Raw genomic sequence first — 24,247 nt, forward strand, 5'->3', positions numbered from 1 at the left:
TGACCTAGTATAAGTAATAGCGCTGGTGTATCTTCTTGAACATCCATAGATGCTTGCCCATGCTTCCTATCCTTGAGAGTCCTGCATCCGCTGGTACAAGCTAACTGATGCCTTCCTTTTCCTTTTCTCTTGCCTACAGGTCATCACTCTGGAGGGCTGGGTAGATATTATGTACTTTGTCATGGATGCTCATTCGTTCTACAACTTCATATATTTCATTCTCCTGATCATTGTGAGTTATCTCTCTAGTCTTCATGGCAACCAGAGGCGTTGCACTCAAGAGAAAGAAACATTGGGGGGGGGGACAGAGGAAAGGAGAGTTGTAAGCGGAGCCTGAGCGAGATGGTAGCCCATTAGCAAAGGATGTATTCTAGCTTTCCTCCCTGTGTCTCTTGTGCATACAAGAGAGAGATGTGGCAAATGAGAACACTGACTGACTAAAGTGATAGTGAAGGTCTACGGGTAGTAAGAAGAAAGTAATGGAAAGCAATGAGGCATGAGGTGTTTGTTGATTTGGAGCCTAGCATACACATGGCATTCTGCTTCAAAAGGCATTTTGCAACATCCGAGGCCAACATAAACATTATTTACATGATTCAGCCAAAGCTAAGTACTTTTGTCATATGATTTCAGTGACAGGAGTTAGCACATGTTTAACTCGCGTTGAAATCAGTGGAACAGAAAAATGCTTAACTTTAGCTGGGCAGTGCCCCAGATACACAGATACACCCCAGATACAGCTGCTGTTGTTGGGCTACAGCCTCTCCGCAATTCCAGTTAACAAAGCGGGAGATCTGTTTGCAAAGCTGCCAATCCTCTCTGCAAGAAAAAAATCTGTCCTGAAAAGTAAATGCATGGGAGAAAGAAATGCTACTTAATTGTGATAATAAGTAAGCTCTGACTACCAGGAAGCAAAAATTAGAGAAACCCTTCTAAGTCACAATTAATCTCCCTTCTGCTTTGAGCTCTTTATGTCATCTGCGGAACTGAGGAGTGGGTGTCCCTGAGGTGAGGAAGCTTGAGAGTCTTTGACGTGGAAGGAAAGAAAAGAACAGGGCAAGGAATATCCACCCCGTGTGAGTCACACACAGAATGTGACGATGACTGCTCTTGACTGGGACGGGGTTTGGGGCTATGTTTTGTATTACATGACACTAGCCTTTGTTGTCAGCCACTTCCCATATTGTGATTTTTAGACTCAGGTGCACTTCCTGAGTGACTCCTGGGGCTGAGAACATCAGTGTAGTTTCGTATACATAAGCACACCACCTCTGGATAACAGAGCTGTAGACTTACAAAAGGAGACAGCTTGAATCGGTGTCAGGAGTTTGCATTACTGGGCAGTTGCCAAAGGGCTTCCTGATGGCCCCTGAAACACCTTCACCCTGTGCCTGCTTTCTGGTGTCACTATCCTCTGTTCACCTGCCCTCACCAAGCGTAGGAGCAGTTACAAGAGGGAAGAGAAGAAGGAGCAACCCCCACTTGCCTTGACCTCTCCTCCATGTAATGGAGCGGTCTGGACCCAGAAGCAGTGTGGGTAAGCAAATGAGCAGTGTAGGCGGGCAGGCAGGCATGGAGGCAGGAACCAGTTAGTCAATGGGACCAGTTATTCATGACTTAACTCCCATTGAAATCAAAGGGAAACAACTTAAAATCTGGATCCAACCCTCTAAGTTTGTCCCCTTGTTAGTCCCAATAAGTCTTCCTTCCAGGCACTGACCAGATTATCCTGTACCCTTCAGACCGTAGTATTGGGGGTGGACGTATTGGGGGTGGACGATTAAGAGGTTTGGTGTCAGATTTTTGTTTTTCATCATGTGATGAGATAATACTTGTTTAATCTTTTTAAAGTTGGCTTTGAATAGAGCTGTGTGCAAAGTGCCACTTGAAATTCCCCATTCTATTTGCATGCCGATATTTTGGGGGGGGGGGTGAGAGAGAGGGGGACCATTTTCCATGGTGAAGTTTTCCAACAGTTTCTTGAGGTTTCCCATTAGCATTGGCCCTGCCACCGCCAGTAATAAATAATAATAATAATAATAATAATAATAATAATTATTATTATTATTATTATTATTTATACCCCGCCCATTTGGCCGGGTCCCCCCGCCACTCTGGGCGGCTTCCAACACACATTAAATTACATTAAAATATCACAGATTAAAAACTTCCCTAAATAGGGCTGCCTTTAGGTATTTTCTAAATGTCAGGTAGTTGTTTATCTCTCTGACCTCTGATGGGAGGGCGTTCCACAGGGCGGGTACCACTACCGAGAAGGCCCTCTGCCTAGTTCCCTGTAGCTTTCTTCTCGCAGTGAGGGAACCACCAGAAGGCCCTCGGTGCTGGATCTCAGTGTCCGGGCTGAACAATGGGGGTGGAGACGCTCCTTCAGCTATACAGGACCGAGGCTGTTTAGGGCAGCATCACCAACCATATTGGACCACATGAGCTAGTGTTGTATCAGGGCAATGGTGGTGGTTTGCTGAGGTGGTGGACGTAGGAATAAGGGATGCTACCAGAATAAGTGGTGGTGGTAAATTCCATGAAGTGGTTCTCTTTTACTAGGGGGTTCAGAAAAAGAAAAATCTTAGAAATGTTCCTGGGGGAGGGTGGCTTCAGAGAAATTCTGGCTCAGCTCTCGTTTTGAAGATTGTTTTTTTAATGACCAGTTCTCTCTCAGATATACTTGCTTGAGGCTTCCTCCCTGAGTGTAAGAATACTACTCACACACCCCTCCTTCCCTTACAGGTGGGCTCTTTCTTCATGATAAACCTCTGCTTAGTGGTCATAGCAACTCAGTTCTCAGAGACCAAGCAGCGGGAGAGCCAGCTGATGAAGGAGCAGCGAATCCGCTACCTCTCCAATGCAAGCACTCTGGCCAGCTTCTCAGAGCCGGGGAGCTGCTATGACGAACTCCTCAAATATCTTGTCTACGTCCTCCGTAAGGCCAGCAAGCAACTGGTGCAGGTCTACCGAACCACAGGGGTGAGGATGGGGTTTCTCTCCAGCCCGGGTAGCAAGAGCAGTGCAGAGCGGCAGCCGTGCAAACACCGGCCGCGGAAAAGGTCCTCGGTGCATCATCTCATTCACCACCACCATCACCACCACCACCACTATCACCTGGGCAACGGAAGCCTTCAGGCACCACGCACCAGCCCCGAAATCAGCGACGTTGAAACCAGCTCGCTTCACAATGGTGCAAATAGGCTGATGCTCCCTCCATCAGCCAATCCTCCCCCCACGGCCAGCAACGCTGAGTCCGTTCACAGCATCTACCATGCAGACTGTCATTTTGAGCCCATTCGCTGCAGATCATCTCTCCCGCCTCAGCCTGGTCTCAGCTTACCGGGACCAGAGGTGCTTCCCAGGACTGTGGTTGGCAGCAAGGTCTACCCTACTGTACACCCAAGTAACTCCCATGAACTGCTGAAAGAAAAAGGTTTAGGAGAGCCCACGTTGAACCCTGGGGCCAGCACCCTGATGAACCTTAATATTCCCCCGGGACCGTATAGTCCAATGCAGAAGCTACTGGAGACACAGAGCACTGGTAAGTGTTTGGGTAGGGTGTCAGACACTAAGATGCCACTTAGATGGAAGGCAGAGCCGCTGTTCATCCCTAATTTACCTTTCCAGGAAGGGCTGCCATTGAATAGGGTCAGGTGAGATTTGGGACGATTCGGGTTGTCCTCAGTTCGGAACTAAGACAAGTTAGTTTATAAGGATCTAACAAAACCCGTTCATCGGACAGAATTCATTTTGGGTGTGTCGATTACCTCCTCCCAAACTGCCCCACTGGGAAACATGAAATGGGGGCAGAGAATGAAAAGATAGAGCTTTATTTTTTCAAACTGGTTGTAACAAAGCAACAGGTTAAGCAAATTTGTGTTGATAGCAATTCGGCTGTTCTGTGTACCCCCCAGTAGGATGGAGGGGGGGGAAAGAATGCTATGAAGAAAGCATTCCAGACCTGACCCACTTGCTCTAAGTCAGCAGTCTTCAACCTTTTCAGACGAGGGACCTACCCTTAACCCAAATGAGGACCTTCTTAATTAATTTTAACCATATGTTTGTATGGGGGCCATATGCTGTTATGACCCACCTTAAACCAGGCCCTAAGCCACCAATTAAAGATCAGTTCTCTAAACATCCTTCTCTGGGCCTATGTGTTAGAGACAGAAGTGCTGTTTCCATACTTTATCCATCTGTAGGACACATTATGTCAAGGTGGTGACTGGTAGGCCTCCTATTTAGTTGGAGCAGTCATTCCATCATTCTGAGAGTTGCTGTTGCCTTAATATTTGTCTAAAAGCAAAGAGAGAGAAAAGAAAGAACTTTGTTCGTGTATGTGGGATCGATGGGTACTGGAGTCCAACAACATCTGTAGGCTACAGGCTCCCGATCCCTGATGTACAGCATTGCAAATGTGCAAATATTCAGGGCTTTGTACTCAGAAAGTGAATTTGTCTTTGCATCTGTTTCCTGCCTATGTCCATTTTCTTTCATAACAGTGAAGAACAGTCTAATGACTTGGTCATTCTTCCTTAACTTCCTAGGAAGGTGACCTCTTAGGCTGCAGTCTTAAGCACACTTACCTGGGAGTGCATTGCAGCCAACCCAACTGAGCACAGTGGGACTTGCTTTCAAACAAGCATGCATAGGATCAGGCTGCACATTATGTAACTTTTAAGTGCTGCCCTATCTGAACATGGTGTGTTTTGATAGGCAGCCACACACCTGTGAGTATTTATATATGCAGATGTGTATGGTGCTTTCCCCTTTAACACATGAGCAGAACATGATGTTTGCCATTAGAGAGATCTACAAGAAAAACTGTCTGGATGAGATGCGGTGCAGGGCCAGGTAGCCAAATCTTATTATCTGCCTTATATCGGCCATAGGAGTTTCCCCTGCTGGCTTTGAAATGAGAGAGACATTACAACCGGGCCAGAGGTGCATTCTGGAGACAAACTCTTCATTCCACCATAGCCAGCACAAACTGGAGACTCTTTGTATCCTTGTCGTCTGGTGGGGTACCATCTGTCAGCTGGCCTCAGCCATTGCAAGAAATGATTTGAGAATGATATGTTTAAGGGGAAGTTGTTAATGTTGAAGTATCAGCAAACAGCAGGAACACCCAAGCAGCTTGCTGGCTGCAATGCTTGTCTCTAATTACAGCTCCTAATATTCCAGGTGCCAGAAGAGCTGCTTGCTTTTTATTTTACCTTAATAGCCAAATGTGTAATGAGGTGATTGTGAACTCTTGGCAGTGGACAGCTGTCACTCATTCTTTTCTCTTTTTTATTCATCTACAAAGTTAGTTAGCAGACATCCGTGGCTTAGCAATACATTTCAATGAATTAGGGTGTGAAAATGAGCAGTATCGTGGATTTTCTTCTTTGGGAGAGGTGATAAGGTGAAGAAATTCAGAGGATATTTGACCACACAAATACACACCAAGTATCCTATCTGCTCTTAGGTCATGAGCTTAAGGAGGTGAGATATAATAGGATCAACTGTATCAAGTGTGTGTGTGTGTGTGTGTGTGTGCGCACGCACGCACGCATGCATGCATGCACACTTGTCCTATAGCTGTATATATAAACACATAAATGTTTTAGTGTCTTCCCCACCTCCTCCCAGCTTCAGAGTATGAAAAATGAAAGGCCGTCTTAAATCAGCATATCACAAAACATAGAGCATGCTGTGCTGTGCTGTTATGAAGGGTGTTGGGTTGCAGTGATGAGAGATGACAATTCTGACCTCATACTTGCTCCATAGAGAAATATTTTCCCAGTTATATGCACACCACTGAACCTTCTGTTTGAAGAAAATGCAACAGAAATTAAGTTGGAGAGCATTTTTAAGTTTCAACATTTTGAGGAGTTTCCAGATTCTTCTTGCAGAAATATATTTCAGAAGATGCTTTTCAAAAATAGTGATCCTATGGGAAAATGGTGTCCGGACTACTGGGAGGAATTTAACATCATACTCTTGTGATTGTTACATCAGTGCAAGAATTCTGCTTGCCAGGTGCAATGATCTTTCCTTCTCCTAGCCCTGTGCTCTCTTCTCAGGGTTTTCCCAAACCTCCAGACCAGATCTGGCGGAGGTGTGATGGTGCATGGGGGGAGGAGAGCCCTGTTGTGTTAGTGTGAGCCCCTGCACAGGCTTCTGCTAGCACGCTGGGTTAGTTGAAACTGGGCCATCATCTCTGGCAGCTCACATGCACACACACACACTTCATTGTGATACCTAAATTCTACAACATAATCCTGCTGTTTGTGCTGAATCAGGCAGAGACACCTAAAGCATCCCTACAGGTAGGATGGTAGCCATTCATGGGTCTCTTGCTATGTGTTGCATGAGTTGCTTCTGAATTCTGACCGATGGAGTTTTGTTTTTGTTTTTAAAGCAGTAGAACAGGCCTAATTTCTGCACAAAGCTTCTTTCAAATGAAACCCTACCTGCATTCATTATAATAGCTTACTGGCTGGTGCATGTTTCCTCGCTAGTGGCGGAACCCCAGGATGTAAGCAGAAGTGACAGCAAACACATTGCCTGCAAGTGAAATTGTGTCTGGTAGTTCCCCTACCTGTAATACCTAGCAGAACTTAACTTGCGTCACAGCCCTCCAGATCATTGGCTGACAATTGCTGGGGAGGGAATGACAGGGAAACAAGGCCCCTTGGGATCTCATACCTGGCAGTGAGTTCTAGAAGCTATGGAAGAGGAAGGAGAAACTGGAATGTAGCTCCTTTTTCTGCTGCAGCATATATGCGGCACTTGATCTAGTTTTTTTCAACAGAGACTGTTTAAGCTATTCCTGAAATGGCCCCTCTGGCTCATTTGATGTCCCACTTCTGTCTTTTCCCATTATCCCACCTCTTGCTCTCTTTGACTTGTGCCCTTCAATTCTCTTCTCATTAAATTGGGACTGACCTTTCTGACAACAGTGCTGGGGAATGCAGGGGGTGGGGGTGGGCTGATGCTTAGCATCAAAAAGCACCAGGTTTTTAGAATCTAACGTATCCTCCCACTTATCAATCCCTTAGTAAGGGTCTTGATTCAGGTTCAGTAGATAGTCACAATTACGGTTCCAATGTTGTTCTAGTCATGGTAAAAGCTATACACACATACCGTTTGGGGGTTGGTCGGAGATAACCACTCAAGCAGGGCAGAGGTCCTCCTCATACATCTGGTGTGAAATTATTGAGCTTTCACAAACTGCAGTTGGACACCGACATTTTTCGGCTGCTCTGGAAAGAGGTTTCCAACATTTTTAGTGAAATAACAGAGGGTGTGGTTTTCTTTGTCTTTATTTCAGGTGCTTGTCAAAGTTCCTGCAAGATTTCCAGCCAGTCTGGGAAACCCAACAATACTTGCAACCCAGATAGTTGTCCATACTGCATGAAGACCTTGGCTAACGATCCAGAGCTGGTGGACAATGAAGTGGGAGATTCTGACAGCGACGGGGTATACGAGTTTACTCAGGATGCTCACTACAGTGACCAGAGGGACCCTCAGCGTTGGAAAGCCCGGGGAAGAAACACCTTAAAATTCCTAGCCTTCTGGAAGGTGGTTTGTGAGACATTTCGGAAGATTGTAGATAGCAAGTACTTTGGCCGTGGGATCATGATAGCTATCCTGATCAATACCCTCAGCATGGGGATTGAGTATCATGAGCAGGTAAGCAGAGCCCTCTGTACTTTAGTAAAAAAAAATCCTTCAGTAGCACCTTAAAGACCAACTAAGTTTTTATTTTAGTATGAGCTTTCGTGTGCATGCACACTTCATCAGATACACTGAAACAGAAGTCACCAGACCCTTATTTATATTCAGGGGGTGGGGGTGATGGGAATGGGTGATGGGCTGATAGGAGTGGTAAACCTGTAGATGACTGTTAACGACTGTTAATGACTGCAATTGGTCTTGCAGGGGGAAAGCAAGGGCTGAGGTGCTAAGGAAAGCTTGATCATGTATAATGAGATAAGAATCCTATGTCTCTGTTCATTCCAGGTGGCTCCATTGTTTTAAGCTTGCTAATGAGTTGCAATTCAGCAACTTTTCTTTCCAGTTTGTTTCTGAAATTTTTCTGTAATAAAACAGCTGCTTTGAGATCTTGTATAGAATGTCCTGGGAGATTGAAGTGTTCTCCTACTGGTTTCTCTGTCTTATGATTCCTGATGTCAGATTTATGTCTATTTATCCTTTGGCGTAGGGTTTGGCCTGTTTGTCCAATATAGAGAGCTGAAGGGCACTGTTGGCATTTGATGGCATACACAATGTTAGAAGATGAGCAATTAAATAGTCCTGAGATGGTATGTTGGACGTTGTTGTACTTTAGTAGTTATAGTTAGACTCTCCCTGCAGCCGAGGCACCCCAAATGCTGGCCTCATTAGCTCCATCCTGGTTCTGCTCTTAGCCCCTTGAGTGGGATTTCGTACCACACAGCATCGATTCATGCTGACCTCTTACTTTCATGCCTTGCTCTGTTTAGCTGTGTTTGTTCTGGTCTGTTGTTAAATGAAGCTATGAAGCGCTGCAAGGGCAACAAAACTGCAAATCTTGGGGGAGCACTTCTGGTTGTGCTACTTAGTGTGGAGAACTGCACACTGGTGAATGGAGTTCAGTGACACTTGTTGGTCTGAGGATGTAAGCAAGTGAAGCCATCTTTACAATGCTTTGCTCTCTCTCTCTTTCTTTTTTTGCATTTTTACAGTAATTCTCCAAATGCCACAAAACTATTTGCTTACCTCAATAAATCATTTACATTTGATTTTATAATAGCTAACTTGCAAACAACATGTCATGAAATATGCAAGCTCTTTTGTGAAATAAGTACTGTAATTGCATGCTTGGTGGGTTTATTTGTGTTTTTTTAATGCAGGCTTCCCCATACAATTTGGATTATGGTGTATTTCGATACTTAGACATGATTTTGCTCCAGTCAGTCATATTGCGGGGTGCCCTTTATTTAGAAATGTGTCTGCTTTGGTGCACAGTTGATATGACCAAAATAAAAATGTCAGCACTGATTACATTCTGTTACTGGCAGGTGGTACATGGTTGCTATGTACGGTTGCTGATTTAAGACCTACTCCAGTTCCCATAAGTCTGTGTCAATGTTGTTCAGTGTCGAAGGGTCAGTCAAATACTTTGGCTTCTAGTTCTGTGAAACCCAACTTCCCCCCTGAAACATCAGGTTGACTTTGTCCCCCACTTCCCATACAGAGTCCTAAATTCTTGTCGTTCCATTTAATTTCAGAGGTCATTGAAATTTTTAAATATGTTTTTCAACATAATATTAAAAAGGAATAAAGTCTCATAAGGTAGCTAGATGGCTGGTGGCATCAGATACCTGGTGGCATCTTCACAAAGAACTCCACCCCCAGTGATGTCAGTGTCATTCCTCCCATATGGAGCTCTCTGTCCCACCGATCACTACACCTGCTCCAGACTCTCCTCACACTGAGCAGAGTTCCCCCTGCTCCTGTCTTATGCCCTAGCCAGCATAAGCAGTGAGGTTGCAAATGCAGCAGTGGCTAAGCTGCTCAGTCACACCTTGGTTAAGATTGCTCTGCCCCTTGGAAGCAAGTTGCATTGAACGTACTGAACATATTGAATCTATTAAACAAGCTCTCCTTCAGATGTGCTCATTTTTCTTCTTTTCTAGCTCCCCCTTCCCTATTGGCATAGTCACGTACTGTTTAGTGCAGTTGTTTTACTTCTCATTTATTTCTGTAGCTCCCAATGTGCCAGAATAGTAGCTGTAATCCAAATTCTGCAGGTATAATTGTAGATCCTAGTGCCATCCTGGTGTATTAATGCATCAGTGGTTGTACATTGTGGTGGCTGAGGCCCCTTTGGTGTGCTAAATGTGTCCTTTCAAGCAAGCATGTTTTCTGAAATCTTAATGCAATGTGGCTGATTAACCTTTGTTTTCGTCGTGCCTTAAATGGAAAGGCACACTTAGGTCCTCTTAGGATCTGTCACATGCTGTTTGACCTTCCTTTCTTGACCTTACTCAAAATTTGTCACCATAGCTGAAATGAGGATTGGTGGATTGCTTTTGAAATTCGTTATTCTTTTAATAATAATACCAAGTGGATCATTCCTTTGGAGTCTGGAGGGGAAACTAGAAAAGTTGATGCAAAGTTCACATTCTACATTTTTGATAGTTTGAAGCACAGAGGGAAATGTCACCTCTGTCTAATTCAGGTATTGCTTCCTGTGATGGGGAGACAACCTTAGCAGTTCCTCTGCCCTTCCCATTACCCCTCTTACCATAACAGAAAACCTACCAAGGGCATGCAAGAGAAGCAATCATGTTGCCGGTTGTGCTTTTCTCATGGTGATTTTAAAATATGCTATCTTTGGGAACACCCACGGGAAAGAATTTGCCACCAGGAAAGGGTGGGGAGTATGTGGTCCTCCAGATGTTGTTGGACTGCAACCCTCACTGCTCAAGTGACATTGGTCATGCTGGGAAGGGTTGGTGGGAGTTGGAGTCCAACAGCACTTTCAGCATACCAGGCTGGGGAAAGGTTGCAGTTGATTAGAGAGAGAGGTGGGTCCGCTAGGCAGTAGAACCTGTAGCACCAGTGTTCCTAGGAATATAGAATCAAAGAACTGTAGAGTTGTAAGGGACCCAGAGGGTCATCAAGTCCAACCCCCTGCAATGCAGGAATCTCAGCTAAAGCATCCCTCTCAGATGGCCATCCAACCTCTGCTTAAAAGCCTCCAAGGAAGGAGAGTCTACATCCTCCTGAGGGAGACCATTCCACTGTCAGACAGATCTTACTGCCAGAAAGCTTTTCCATGTGTTTAGTTGGAATCTCCTTTCTTGTAACTTGAAGCCATTGGTTCACGTCCTACCCTCCAGGTCAGGAGAAAACAAGCCTGCTCCTTCTTTCATGTGACAGCCTTTAAGATATTTGAAGATGGCTATCAAATATTCTCTCAGTCTCCTCTTTTCCAGGCTAAATATACCCAGCTCATTCAAGCGCTCCTCGTAAGGCTTGGTTTCCAGGCCCTTGATTCCCTTGGTTGCCCTTGTCTGCACACATTCCAGCTTGGCAACATCCTTCTTAAATTGTGGAGCCCAGAATTGGACACAGTATTCCATTTGTGCTTTGACCAAGGCAAAATAGAGTGGGACTGTTACTTTAAGGACAGAAGGTGGTTATGTGATGCACTCAGAGGGGCTTAAAAGATGTCATAGCTGGAAAAACCTGGGACTGGGGTAGAAAGGTGATTGGTAAGTGAGTACTCTGGGTTTCAGTGTGCTATCTTCTTTTTCTTTCTTTTCTTTTTAAGAAAAGATTAGAGAATCCAATGTCCTATTTCCCTCCGCTCCCGCTCCCCTCGATATTGGAGTGAATAGCAAATGTTGAATCCTGCTTTTATTAATTCATCTGATTAAAGCGGCAGTAGAGAATAAGGAGATGTTTTTTCTGTAAACTCCTGAGGCTTACAGTTTGCAGTTTCATAATCTGACAGTTATGAGATAGGGAATTAGAGCTGAGAATTGATAGCTCTGGCCCTTCTGCTGAGATTATAAATGGTGAATGTGACCTTTCCCCCCCCCCTCAAAAAAAAAAGAACCTTAAGAATAAACAAATCAATGTCACCAAATGTATCTGCGTGGATAGGTTGTTTAAAAAGAAATGAAGGACCTTATGAGCAATTGACTTTCTTAGTTTTTTCTATTAGGCTCTCTTGCCTAATATAGAACACAAGTATTTCCATACACACTGAACCCTGACTTTGTCAGTTCTATGAAGTGGAGTAATTTGGTATCAGAAATGTTGATATTGTTATAAGTTTTGGGGGGAGCAAGACTCCCCTAAATTCCTGGAACTAGGGAAAAGTTAGAAATTAACCAACCCCCCTGAATCTCCAGATGCAGCAGGGATTAATGTGTGTGCCTGCCATAACTCAGAGGGGAGATGGTTCCACAGAGAGAGTGTCACAATGGAAAAGGCCATATCCCTGGTAATTGCAAGATGGACCTTTCAAGGCAGCAGCAGCAAAGCCATGTGGGCCTCTAGCTGACCTCAGTGATGATGTAGGGTGATGTGGGAGAAGATTTTCCTTAAAATAGCCTGCTCCCGAGAGCTTGAGAGCTTTAGCAGCATATTGGGAGACGGTATAGCAACACATGTAAGAAAGATGTTAACGTGTGCATGAAAAGGTGCTCCAGGAAGCAGTCTACCTGCAACATTCTGCACTAGCTGCAGCAGCTGCTCTAGCTATAACGCCAGCCCCATAGAGAGTGTATTACAGTCATCCAGCCTTGAGTTTCCCTGTGCATGAGTCAAAGGGGTGAGGCTCTCCCTGTCCGGACACATTTGTAGCTGGAGAACCAGCCAAAAGTAGTTGCTGTACCCACTTGGGCCTCCAGTGAGAAAGGTAGATCTAAGAACATCCTCAGGGGTGCGCACACATACCCGCACCCCAAGCTGCGCACTTGCTCCTTCAAATGGAGGGTGGGCAATTATGAAATTCCCAGACCCAGGAGCCACCAAACTACAGGACTTCAGCCTTGTCAGGATTCAGTCTCTGGTTTATTTTCCCTCTTCCAACCTACCACTTCATCCAGAGACTATATGCTAATAGAGAAATGGAGCTGGATATCATCACTATACTGATGACACCGTGCTCCAAATCCCACAATGACCATTCCTAATGGCTTAAAGAGCATTGGGGACAAGATTGCAGCTAGTGCCAGGGAGGCTAAGTATAAAGCAGTGTAAAGTTTAGAGTCCCCATTAAATGCTCATGATAACCAATTCTTTCTCTATATTAAAACAAAATTGGACTTAACAGCTTTGGGAAGTTTTGCCCATTATTTCTGAATATGTGTTCCTAATGAGTCATTCTCATTGAACATCATCATACTTAAAAAAAATTAAAAGCAGAAATCTCAGCACATTCATTTTAAGGAAAACCAGCTATTCTTTAGAAAGAAAGAGCTGTCATAATTACTTAAAGCATCATATATGTCACCCTTAACCAAGTTTCCATAATAATGAGAAACTGGAAGCTTTGTTATTAATAGAAATAAGTGGCACACATCCCTCACATATCAGATTTACAGTCTGTTTTTAAAAATTGGGTTTTAACATACTGAATTTTTTTCAAGGGCCATGCTAGCAGAAGGAGATGTGAATGGATACAACTGCAGTGCCAGGCCCATTTTGTGAAGATTAATGGTACACTGTACATCACCTAGTAAATAAAATTAGTATCACTGTTATCCCACTGCTGTCACATCAGTTCACATCATGTTCAACTGCTTTGCCACCCCTAGAGATTAAGGAACTTGACCCCCACCAATTATTATGAGCAGAAGACATGCTGGAAATCATTTGATTTCAAGCAGGGGTCAGCAACCTTTTTCAGCCGTGGGCTGGTCCACTGTCCCTCAGACCATGTGGTGGGCTGGACTATTTTTTTTTTTTTGCGGGGTGGGGGTGGGGGTTGAACAAATTCCTATGCCCCACAAATAACCCAGAGATGCATTTTAAATAAAAGCACACATTCTACTCATGTAAAAATGCACTGATTCCCAGACCGTCCGTGGGCCAGATTGAGAAACCGATTGGGCCGCATCCGGCCCATGGGCCTTAGGTTGCCTACTCCTGATCTGAAGACACAATTATCACAGCCAGAGCAAAAGTTAGTCTTCTGTAGTAGCCTAAGAATTAGCTGAAACATTATTGAGTGCATAGCAAAGATCCCATCAGGGCAGACTGAGTGGTAATAGCAAACAAATGTAAAAGCAGCAAAGAAACAAGTTTCTTCCCATTTCATCGCAAATAACCAAGCAAAGAGATAATTAGGGTCCTGAAGGAACAGCCTAGGATTGTTGGGGGAATGAAAGCAACCATGGTTTGATTGCAGGGAAGGGGAGTAAAAGACATGAATAGAGGGTCTAAGGAAATAAAGCAGAGCAAAGCAAAGCAAGTGTGTGTGAGAGTGTATGAAACATTGAGTTTTGAGAATTTCTAAAGACAATCAAAGCAGAAGGAGGGAAGCAGATTCAAAGGCTAATAACGGTATGTGATCTGGTGGGCGAAACCTGTCGATTTATTTATTTTATATATTTTATGTACCACTTACTGTAATACTAAGACAGTCTCTAAGCAAATTACAAAATAACAAATAGGGTATATAAATGAAACTGGAAACCTACATATAATACAATGAAATAGAAAATTGGGTTGCCATGTTTCAAAAAGTAAGAACCAGGACACCCCAAAAACCCGCAGGTTGTTGAGCTTTTTTTAAGGAAAATAAGTTGAACTATCAGAAATTCCACCCAATGTCAATTCCGCCTTCGAAATCCTGGTAATGTCCGGACATATGGCAGCCCTAGAAGACAATGCAATGCAGTATAGAGCAATTAACATCTCCAATGAAGCTGATCCATTGGGATCCTTTCTTTGGTTTCCCTCTTGCCAAGGCACACACTGACTCTCAACGCATCGTGCAGTTTCTTCTTGCTGCAGTTGAAAGAAGGCACAGCCCTGGTTTCCTCTAACAAATATCTGGATATTAATTTGCATCCATTGAGGCCTTTGCTTCTAATTCATTTCATTACCTCTCACACTGTGGTGTTGGCAACACAAAGTCAGCCAAGGCTGGAATGTCAAATACGTGTATGAGATCAGTGTAGGTCCATGGGAACAAAGGCAGCAGGAACACGAGAACTCTACAGCCAGGTGTTTAGCTGTGTCTAAGTCAGAAAGGTCCCAGAGATAGTCAAGCCTGAAAGATGAGGGGAAAGAGCAAATGAAACAAAAACCTGTGGCTGTGGCAGGAGCTGTAGACTGGCCTGCTGTGATAAAACTACTGGTACGCAATTGTTTGAAAGCTTAGAAAAGGAAGTAATTCAATAGGACATTCTTTTTTTCCTTTTTCTTTTTAAAGTCTACAAAGGAAGAACCTCTCAAAACAGTAGCTAATGTGCACACTCAGTTTGCAAAATACCAGTGTAACCTTTTTCAGGCACTTTTAAAGCTCATTTAAGAGTTTTAAAGCTTAATCCTTAGTGCATCAAACAGCAGGGGGCTTGAGCAGGTGACTATACAAATGTTGTAAAGTTGTCAGTAAGTAACATTAAAACCCAATAACCATTGCAGCATGAAAATATCACCCATCTGTGCCACGGCATGTAAGGAAAATGTGCCTGCAGAAAGGATTGGAAACTAAAAGGTCTACGGGCAAATGCAGGATAGAGTTTCTTGTAAAAGGTGGCGTATCCTTTTGGCGCAGTATTCATTTGTGAAGGAGGAGTGTGGATTAAGGTGCTAGGACTGTAGCAGGTACCACTAACTTACTGGTTCAATTCCTTGATCTACAGTAGTCTTTTTTCCCCCTCTGATTTGTTATTTTGTTTGCTTCTCTACCTCCTGTGGAGCCAACAGCTAATTAAAGAAAAGAAGGACCTCTTCATTTGAGGGAATCATGTGATAATTGTGTGGCAATGTCCCTCCCCAACCCGAAATAAGAGACAAGACACAGGAAGTTAAGTTTTAAGTGGGTGAAAAGGCCACAACTTTATTGGTTAAGGATGTTGAGCGGTATTGGCTTAGGCATTGGACCCTAACCGACTATATCCGACTGCAACCCGTGTGTTACAGTCCGGGAGAAATTAACCACCAGAAAGGAGCCCGGTGATATATATCTACCGAGACACCTCCTGTGGCCACCGTTGGGGGGTGCTCTAAGGCCCTGACCTCCGTAGGCCCAGGACAAAGCTACCGCCCCCGGAACCCCTTTAACGGGATTAAATCTCCAATTTCGGGCAGAGGATGACGTGATCTGCCCCCCATACATTATATATGCAAAATTTCCAATGCCTAACCGCCAAACCAAGTTGTGACGACATGCTATGAGGTAGGCGAAAAAACCAGTTTGGCTAATCCAAGTGGAAAAAGTCCTACCCGGCCCCCCAGCCAACCAAGGCGACCAACAAAGTCCATAGCAGCGTCGGCCTAGCCTGCCTGACTGCCTAACCTAAAAGGGGCGGGTGGGTGGGTGATCCGATTGCTCTGGCTACCGGGGAAAGAGAGGCAGGGTTCCCGCCTCCGCCCTGATTTAAACGCGAGCAAGGCTCCGCCTCCCGGCCGGCCCTATTGGCCGTCCGGGTGTGACGGAGGCGGGAACCCTATCTCGCGAGAGGGCTGAGCACACAGCCTCTCGCGAAGGTTGGGTCGGTCCCTGCCCACAACGCCACCTCCGCGAGACACGGAAGTGGTTTTGTGTGGCAAGATCCGATTGCTCTGGCTACCGGGGAAAGAGAGGCAGGGTTCCCGCCTCCGCCCTGATTTAAACGCGAGCAAGGCTCCGCCTCCCGGCCGGCCCTATTGGCCGTCCGGGTGTGACGGAGGCGGGAACCCTATCTCGCGAGAGGGCTGAGCACACAGCCTCTCGCGAAGGTTGGGTCGGTCCCTGCCCACAACGCCACCTCCGCGAGACACGGAAGTGGTTTTCGCAGGGGGCTGGGACAGACTGATCCCAAAGCTTACAGTGCCATTGTTCTTTCACTTACCCATCCTAAGCAAGATGATACTGGCTCTGCTTACCGGAAGAGGAGGTGGAAGCTAAACTAGTTTCAGCTTCTTTCACTTTAGAAAGGATAGAGACTGTAAATTATTGACTGTACTGGATGGGACTGATGGAATTTGGAGTCCAGCCACTGGTGGAGGAAGGGGGCGGGGGAGCACATCGCTCCCGGCACCGTGATCCCAGTGGGGTGCCATCGCGGCTGCCCCCCCCCCGCGCTGGGCGCCATGCCCCCACAGGCAGTGCCCCATGCCCCCAGGATGCACGCCACGCCCCTGGGACAGGCACCAAACCCCTGTGGGCAGCGCCCCAGCCACACACCCTGCCTGCTCTCCACCCCAGTACCGGAGCATGAAGCTCTGCCACTGAGTCCAGCTATTTGGAGGATAACTCAGTTGGTAAGAGCATGAAGCTCTTAATCTCAGGGTTGTGTGATCGAGCCCCACATTGGGCCAAAGATTCCTGCATTGCAGGGGGTTGGACTAGATTGCAGTTGTGGTCCCTTCCAATTCTATGGTTTGGTTTATTTTAGATTGTTGGCATCCATCTGTCTCAGTGGAGTGCACCTCCAGTGGTGAAGTCAAACCGCTGTGTTAGCAGCACCGAAGTGCCCTTCCAGATGACAATAGCCCAGATGACAATAGCCCCACCCCCCTGGCCTTGCTGATGTGGCCCAAAGGAAAGCAGAGCAACACTGAGCAGGACCTCAGGTGGTGATCACAACATAAAGACAGGTTTCTGTGGAGACTGTCCAGCTGGTGACAAGTCATAGTTTTCCCTGCCCTTCCTCAGGTATTCCGAAAGATATTGTGGACAAGTGGCAAGGGAATTAAATGGCTGCTTTGACTGGGACACAGCTACAATATGCTTCCACTTGGCCATCATGTCCTTTATGACACACCAAGGGTTCTATGAATTGGCTCTGACTGGAAACCAGGGTTCAGATATGGTAGCATTTCTCCTTTTCAGAACTTTGAAAGTCACATCAAGGTCACTGTGCTATGTGAGGACACCCACCCACACCCTACATGGGCAATAGCCCAGTTGGTAGAGCAGGAGTCTCTTAATTGCAGTGTTGTGGGTTCGATTCCTGTGTTACAGTGGCTCCCTTCCAACTACAGTTCTACAATTCACACTGTATTTATTTCCTCCCCACTATGAATAAGCACCTTTTAAAAAAAATTACAAACAAGTATTTTGGCCACACATCGTCTTTTCATTGATTATGCTGTCACTTACAATAATAACAGAGTGGTAATTTATACTAGTGTTATTTTGTTCTCTTTTGCTGACTGCGTCATTAAAATGCCGCTGGCTGAATGTGGGATTCTGCAGCTCACTCATTCTCTGTCCCTTGCTGTGGATATTCATTCTGGATTTTCTGGACATAGCTGTGCTTCCGTGTCAGGTTGTTAGGGGTCAGTGGTTTCATGTGTGGGCGTGCAGGTACTATTTTTAGTATATATTTGTGTCTGCTCCTGCTTGGATTCACTCTAGCCAATGCGCTTGGATTTGAGGATTGTCATTAGTGATGATGTGCAATATCACCACTGAGCGCAATATGGCTCTTTTCGCAGTAGGTGGGTTTTCCTTTTACAATTATTGCTTGCTCATGGAAATCAGGTACAAAAGGGGCAGATGCCATCTTGAGTTGTTTTTACAACAGCAAGTATTTTGAGGACAGGGAAAAGTCAAGAGTGCTGCTTTCTGCGCAGCTCTGGTTATACTCCATGCAGGGCCCTTTATCCATTTTTGCTCAGCCCACCATGCTAAGCAAGACATGTATTAATTTGAAAGAAATCAGTGTATATATCAAATATTAGCAAAAGCTGTGAGCTAAATGCCCTGTGTACATTTTTCATCTTTGATGGTTTCTAAACCCTAATGGTTCTGAAGCAGATGTTTGTATGGTACATGACTCAGAGTAGGAAGGATCCACTTTCTGGTATCACTAACTTCGGCTACTTGTGAGCACATCAAATTCTCTGGAGCCATGTGGTGCTATGCCATTGTGAAGGATGGCCCATAGTTTCAGGTGGAGATTGTGCATGAGGATTTGTGAATCAACAAATACTGCATATCCTCTATGATTGTGGGATTTAAATAGCTTTCCCATATTCCAAAATGGAATAACCAGGACACCCCAAAAGTTGTTGAGCTTTTATTAGGAAGACCCCAAAATTGTTGAACTTTTTAAAGGAACCCCACCCTTTTTAAACAAAAACTCTTGCAAACATGCTATTGAATAAGCCTCATTTGAGTATTTTCAGCTTACTCTAATAGCGTCAGAAGTCAAGTAGTAGTGGGTTTTGAGATGGCGACCCATGGGCTGCTAATGAGGATGTCCCAAAGTCTTAGATGTAGGGACAGGAGAAAAAGTAAATTTATTTCTCATATAAAGGTGAACCTACCTAATTTGCACATTCCAAAACACAATGCAAACTGAAACATTGCCATTCTTTTGAAATTCACAATTCTGTGAATTTTGCAATGCACTTCTCCAACCAAGTAATGTGTACAAAAATGCATGTACTAAGGTAAACTGTGCATAAAAATGCTTATATTATTGCAATTAGCATAAAAATGCATTAAATTAAGAAAATAGGCTTTGAAAGACATGTATTAGGGGAAATTGCATACAAAAGATTAGCAGAGATGTGTACTAAAACCATGAATTTTCATGATGACTTTTATTTTTTTAAAAAAAATTCAAACTGATGTGAAAATTCAGAAAACTGACTTAAAAGATTTTATAAATGAGAAACCAAGAGAGATAAAAATGGACAGATTTCCCCATTCCTTGCTATATTGAAGGAGGGAGCTATTGGGAGATCAGCTACACCAGCCAGAGTTGATCTGGTGAGCTTCCCTAACCACTTTAAAATGTTTAGGTTGGGTTTGCTCACTGGTCTGTGCAACTATGAAGCATACAATTCTATAATCCTCCTGCTGGCTTCAAACTATCTTCTTCTTGTTTTCTCTATGCATCTATCTTCTGCCTATTTTGCAGGAATGAGCCTCCCATAAAGCCCCCATCTTTAAATAATGATGCATTCTCATTTATGGCTTGGCGCATGAATCCCATTTTTGCTGCATGTGAGTTTTCTGCCATCTTTACTGCTATGTGCCAGCATTCTTTTTGCCAAATAATCAAAAAGTCTGGCATCATTTTTGTCACATCCCCATCTATTCCTGCCTATTCTCTTTACCTACCACAGAGCTTGTGTGAATTATCCATTTAAACCCCTGAGCAAGAACAGCTGAATAAATTAGATTGATATGCGGGAGAAGGGAACACAGCGCTCTATAGATTTTGTATTACCAACACTCAATTTACTTGCTGTTTAAACAGGAGTTATTCTTATTAAAGATTTGCTGCTGGAACCCTGATGGAATGAAATCAATTTTAATGGTAGCTGTTGGAACGGTTAATCATCATGATAGCTGATTTTAAAAAATGTACTTCCTGTTTTGTATTGGGAGTAATTAGCTTAATAAGACTCTAATGAGAGCATGTCAACACATAGCCAAAATTAGTGGATATGGTTCTGGTGTGCAAGATATAAAGAAATAAGAGAGAGATAAAAAAATGCATATACAGTAATGGCAAAGAAATCAGTGGACAACCATATTTAAAATAAGCAAGTTTCAACCTTGTTTAGGTAAGGGGGCTTCCTAGTCAAAGAACACTTGGTTTGGGCTTTTACAAAGGGATTAGGAATTTCTATTGAAGAATTTGCTATACAATTTGGGTGAGGGGTGGTTGGAGTCAGAGCTTTGTTTCTCAAATTCGCATGTAAGATGATGATATGTATGATGTATGATGATACACCAGTAGTAACTGGCGATGTCTGATACAGTAATTTTTCTGCTATCATTTATATATGCTTATTTTGCCTCCCAGTACTTTTCTAAAACTCCTAGACCTGGCTATTACAATCAAGAGCAGGATGATAATTGACTAGCTCAAATTGCACCATTTAGCCTCTAAGTCAGGAGTAGCTAACACCCACTCCCTGATCAAAGTTTTATCCCCACTACACACACACACACACACACACACACACACACACACACACACACACACCAATGCCACTCCAAGCTGCAGAACTATTTGGGGGCTTAAGAAACCTCTACTGGGAGGTTTTTAATGGTTGATGTTTTATTGTGGTTTTAAATATTTTGTTGGGAACCACCTAGAGCGGCTGGGGCGGCACAGTCAGATGGGTGGCAAATAAAAATAATAATAATAATAATAATAATAATAATAATAATAATAATAATAATAATAATAATTAATAATAATAAATATGGGCTTGGCTTTCACAAGCCACAAGTTCTGTTCTGAGCCTGGCTTGGAAGGCCTTTGTTAGACAGAGGGTTATAGACTCAGAATCATATAGTTGGAAGGGACCCTGAGAATCATCCAGTCCAAGGAATATGCAGCTGTCCCGTATGGGGATCCAAACTGCAACCCTGGTTTTATCTACCCAGCTCAGCTATCCGTCTCTAATAATATCTGCTCTTGCGTTTTCCATGAAGCTGATGGCTCCTCGGGCACTTGGTTTTCTTACAGACTACTCTGTTTCTCTGGTGTCTCTGTGCTTTTCATTCTTCTCATATAATTCCCCTTGTGTGTTGTGTTATTCTCTTTGCACACCGAGTTCCTACGAGAGGAAGGCTTGGTTGCCTCCGCTGTTCATAAAACTTGACAGCAAGTCAGTGCTAATTTAAGACATCTTAGGTGCATGTGATATTGCGCTGGAAACATATGGGGTTTGCCACTGATGCCAGGCTACATTGGTAGAATTTAAAAGCATGATGGATTAGAAACTACGGTTATGCATCTCCAGAGGGACAGCCCAGTTGGCCTAAATCTCACTGCTGCAACCACCAGCTGTGGGGGGTGGGGGTGGCTTTTGAGGCATGGTTCGAAGAGCTTGCAAACAATATACATCTCTCATCAAAAAACCAAATGCAGCTAACCAATGTTATGCCATAAACAGATGAGGTCGTTTTCAGTGCAGACATACATTCCGGTGTGGGAAAGTATACAAGAGCCTGTTTTTCAACTTCACACCTGAGTTTAGGATGCAGGTTGCTTAAAAACAAGCCTCCGTCTCCTTTTCTTTACCAGGTCTTAGTGGTGCTGTTGCATGTGATGCAACTGAGAAGCTGGCTTTGTGTGATCCTCCTTTGAAAGCACTTTGTGCTGTCATCTTTTCCCCTACTGTCCTCCACCCCACCCCACCCCCTGCCTTGTTCATCAGAGCTGCATACACAACATGCCTCCAGCATCCCATTGGTCCCTTCCAGAGAGGAAAAACATCATGGAACAGAACTTTAAAAGCACCCGTCCCTCTGTATCTCACACACATGCATGATAGAGCCTTGTTGTTTCTTGCTGACTCCAGGCATTTCCTATGTAGAAAGCAGTCAGCATTAGAGGAAGCTTCACCTGTACTGTATTTCCAAACCAGTTTGAGCAGAGCTCGCCAGGAGCTACACAGAAAGAAAAGGAGACTGATTTTTTCCTGGGTATATTTTCCAACTTCTAATACAGAGCTAAGTTTGAAATATCATTTAGATATGACACCAATGGCATTTTTGTTATATTGCTAGGATAATATTCTTGAAGCCTCAGTAAAAAAAATCATGAATTAAGGCTCTAATTTATGCTACAAGAACTGTTACGGGTGCAGAGAAGGCCCTGGAGGTATGGGGCAGGGTTGCCAGACTCAATAGAGGACAGGATTTCTGTGCCTTTAATTGCCCTACTCTCTTTTGAGTCTGAAAACATTAAAGAGAAACCAGCAGACCCTTTGCTTGGAAATTAAACAAAGGGTCTGCTGGTTTCTCTTTAAGGTGTCCAGACTCAAAAGAGAGCAGGGCAATTAAAGGCACAGAAGTCCTGTCCTCTATTGAGTCTGGCAACCCTAGATGGAGCATGCCACTGTCATATCTAGTTGTGTGCTGTTCCATCTGCCTTTTAGCAACAGAATACATTGCTGTGCACTTTTGATGAATTTTGGAGAAGGGCATCCAAATATGCTTTTCTGGAAGCCAAGGTAAAAACCAGAGTCTGGATTGACTGTGCCACTCAAATGTGGATCTCTGCTTCTGCGGCAACCGTTTAAACAGAGGCCAAAGGCACTGGCCCAGCATTAGCTGTGGCACACTGATATGCAGTTCAGAGCTTGATTTCAGACCTACTCCTTTGTGACAGAGGCAGCGTTTCCTCCAGGATGTTTGCAACCATGAGGGTGATTGACCCTGACTTTCAGCATGTCTAGAATCCATTGCTTTCACCACCAACCCAAGTTGTCCCAGGCAGCTGCATACATTTGACATTGGAGGCAGAGCTTCTGTATCAGCAGAAATGGCTTCCTATATGGGCCCTGAAGCCTCTCTACAAATTCAGACACGGAGCATCTAATAGATTTTGCATTAGCAAAATATTTTTGGCAGATGGTGAAAGAAGAAAAAATGCTTGATTTTCAGTGTTCAGCAGGTGAAAATAAACAGGGTTTAAATAAATGGACTGGGTTGCTGTACTGAGTGAGCAAGTTATTGCCAAGGAGATCGTGTGGCATGCTCTTTGTTGTTGTTTAGTCGTTTAGTCGTGTCCGACTCTTCGTGACCCCATGGACCATAGCACGCCAGGCACTCCTGTCTTCCACTGCCTCCCGCAGTTTGGTTGAACTCATGTTCGTAGCTTCGAGAACACTGTCCAACCATTTCGTCCTCTGTCGTCCCCTTCTCCTAGTGCCCTCAATCTTTCTCAACATCAGGGTCTTTTCCAAGGATTCTTCTCTTCTCATGAGGTGGCCAAAGTATTGGAGCCTCAGCTTCAGGATCTGTCCTTCCAGTGAGCACTCAGGGCTGATTTCCTTCAGAATGGATAGGTTTGATCTTCTTGCAGTCCATGGGACTCTCAGGAGTCTCCTCCAGCACCATAATTCAAAAGCATCAATTCTTCGGTGATCAGCCTTCTTTATGGTCCAGCTCTCACTTCCATACATCACTACTGGGAAAACCATAGCTTTAACTATACGGACCTTTGTAGGCAAGGTGATGTCTCTGCTTTTTAAGATGCTGTCTAGGTTTGTCATTGCTTTTCTCCCAAGAAGCAGGCATGCTCTTACCAACCCAGGTAAGATAGGTAGTGTCAACTTCAGCTTTTGTGCTGGCCTGCAGAAAGCACATTTTCTAATATAGGCTCAGAACAATACTGGCAGTCCAGAATGTTAAACATTGAAGGCTCCTGTACTAAGATTTGAGAAGAGAAGCATATTTACATATGTAACGAACGCTTTGATACAGCAGGGGTGGCCAGCCCAGTGTCCTCCAGATGTTACGGATACACTGGAAATCAAATTTCCATCTGCTTCAGCCAGCTTGGTCAGTGGTCAGGGGAGATGCCGCACATTCTCCCACCCCTGCTGTGTAGCCTTGTTTTAAAGAACCACTCTGGCCTGCATTATCTTGTAGGAAAGCGAGGCAATGAGCAGACCTGAGTGCATTCTAGTGTGGCCATGTTGTGGGTAAGCCTGCTGATTCTCAGACCGAAAGAAGAAAATATTTTAAAAAGGAAGTCTCACTCGAAACCACCTGGAACTGGAACTGGACTCAGCTTTCCTGAAGAAGGATGAGGGAATGCTGAGAGGAGGAAAA

At 44.3% G+C, this 24,247-nt stretch overlaps 1 protein-coding gene across 10 annotated transcripts in view; it reads left to right on the top strand.

The window, feature by feature from the left end:
- CACNA1G (calcium voltage-gated channel subunit alpha1 G) overlaps positions 1–24,247 on the top strand; it is a 177,558-nt gene that overhangs the window by 29,917 nt on the left and 123,394 nt on the right. For all 10 annotated transcript variants that reach the window (XM_060271874.1, XM_060271876.1, XM_035104358.2 and 7 more), the window contains 3 exons: positions 140–232; positions 2,749–3,547; positions 7,325–7,686. In XM_060271874.1, the coding sequence (XP_060127857.1) occupies positions 140–232; positions 2,749–3,547; positions 7,325–7,686 (1,254 nt within the window). The remainder of the gene's footprint in view (positions 1–139; positions 233–2,748; positions 3,548–7,324; positions 7,687–24,247) is intronic.

The sequence above is a fragment of the Zootoca vivipara genome, chromosome 2, assembly GCF_963506605.1.
Source record: "Zootoca vivipara chromosome 2, rZooViv1.1, whole genome shotgun sequence".
Lineage (NCBI taxonomy): Eukaryota > Metazoa > Chordata > Lepidosauria > Squamata > Lacertidae > Zootoca > Zootoca vivipara.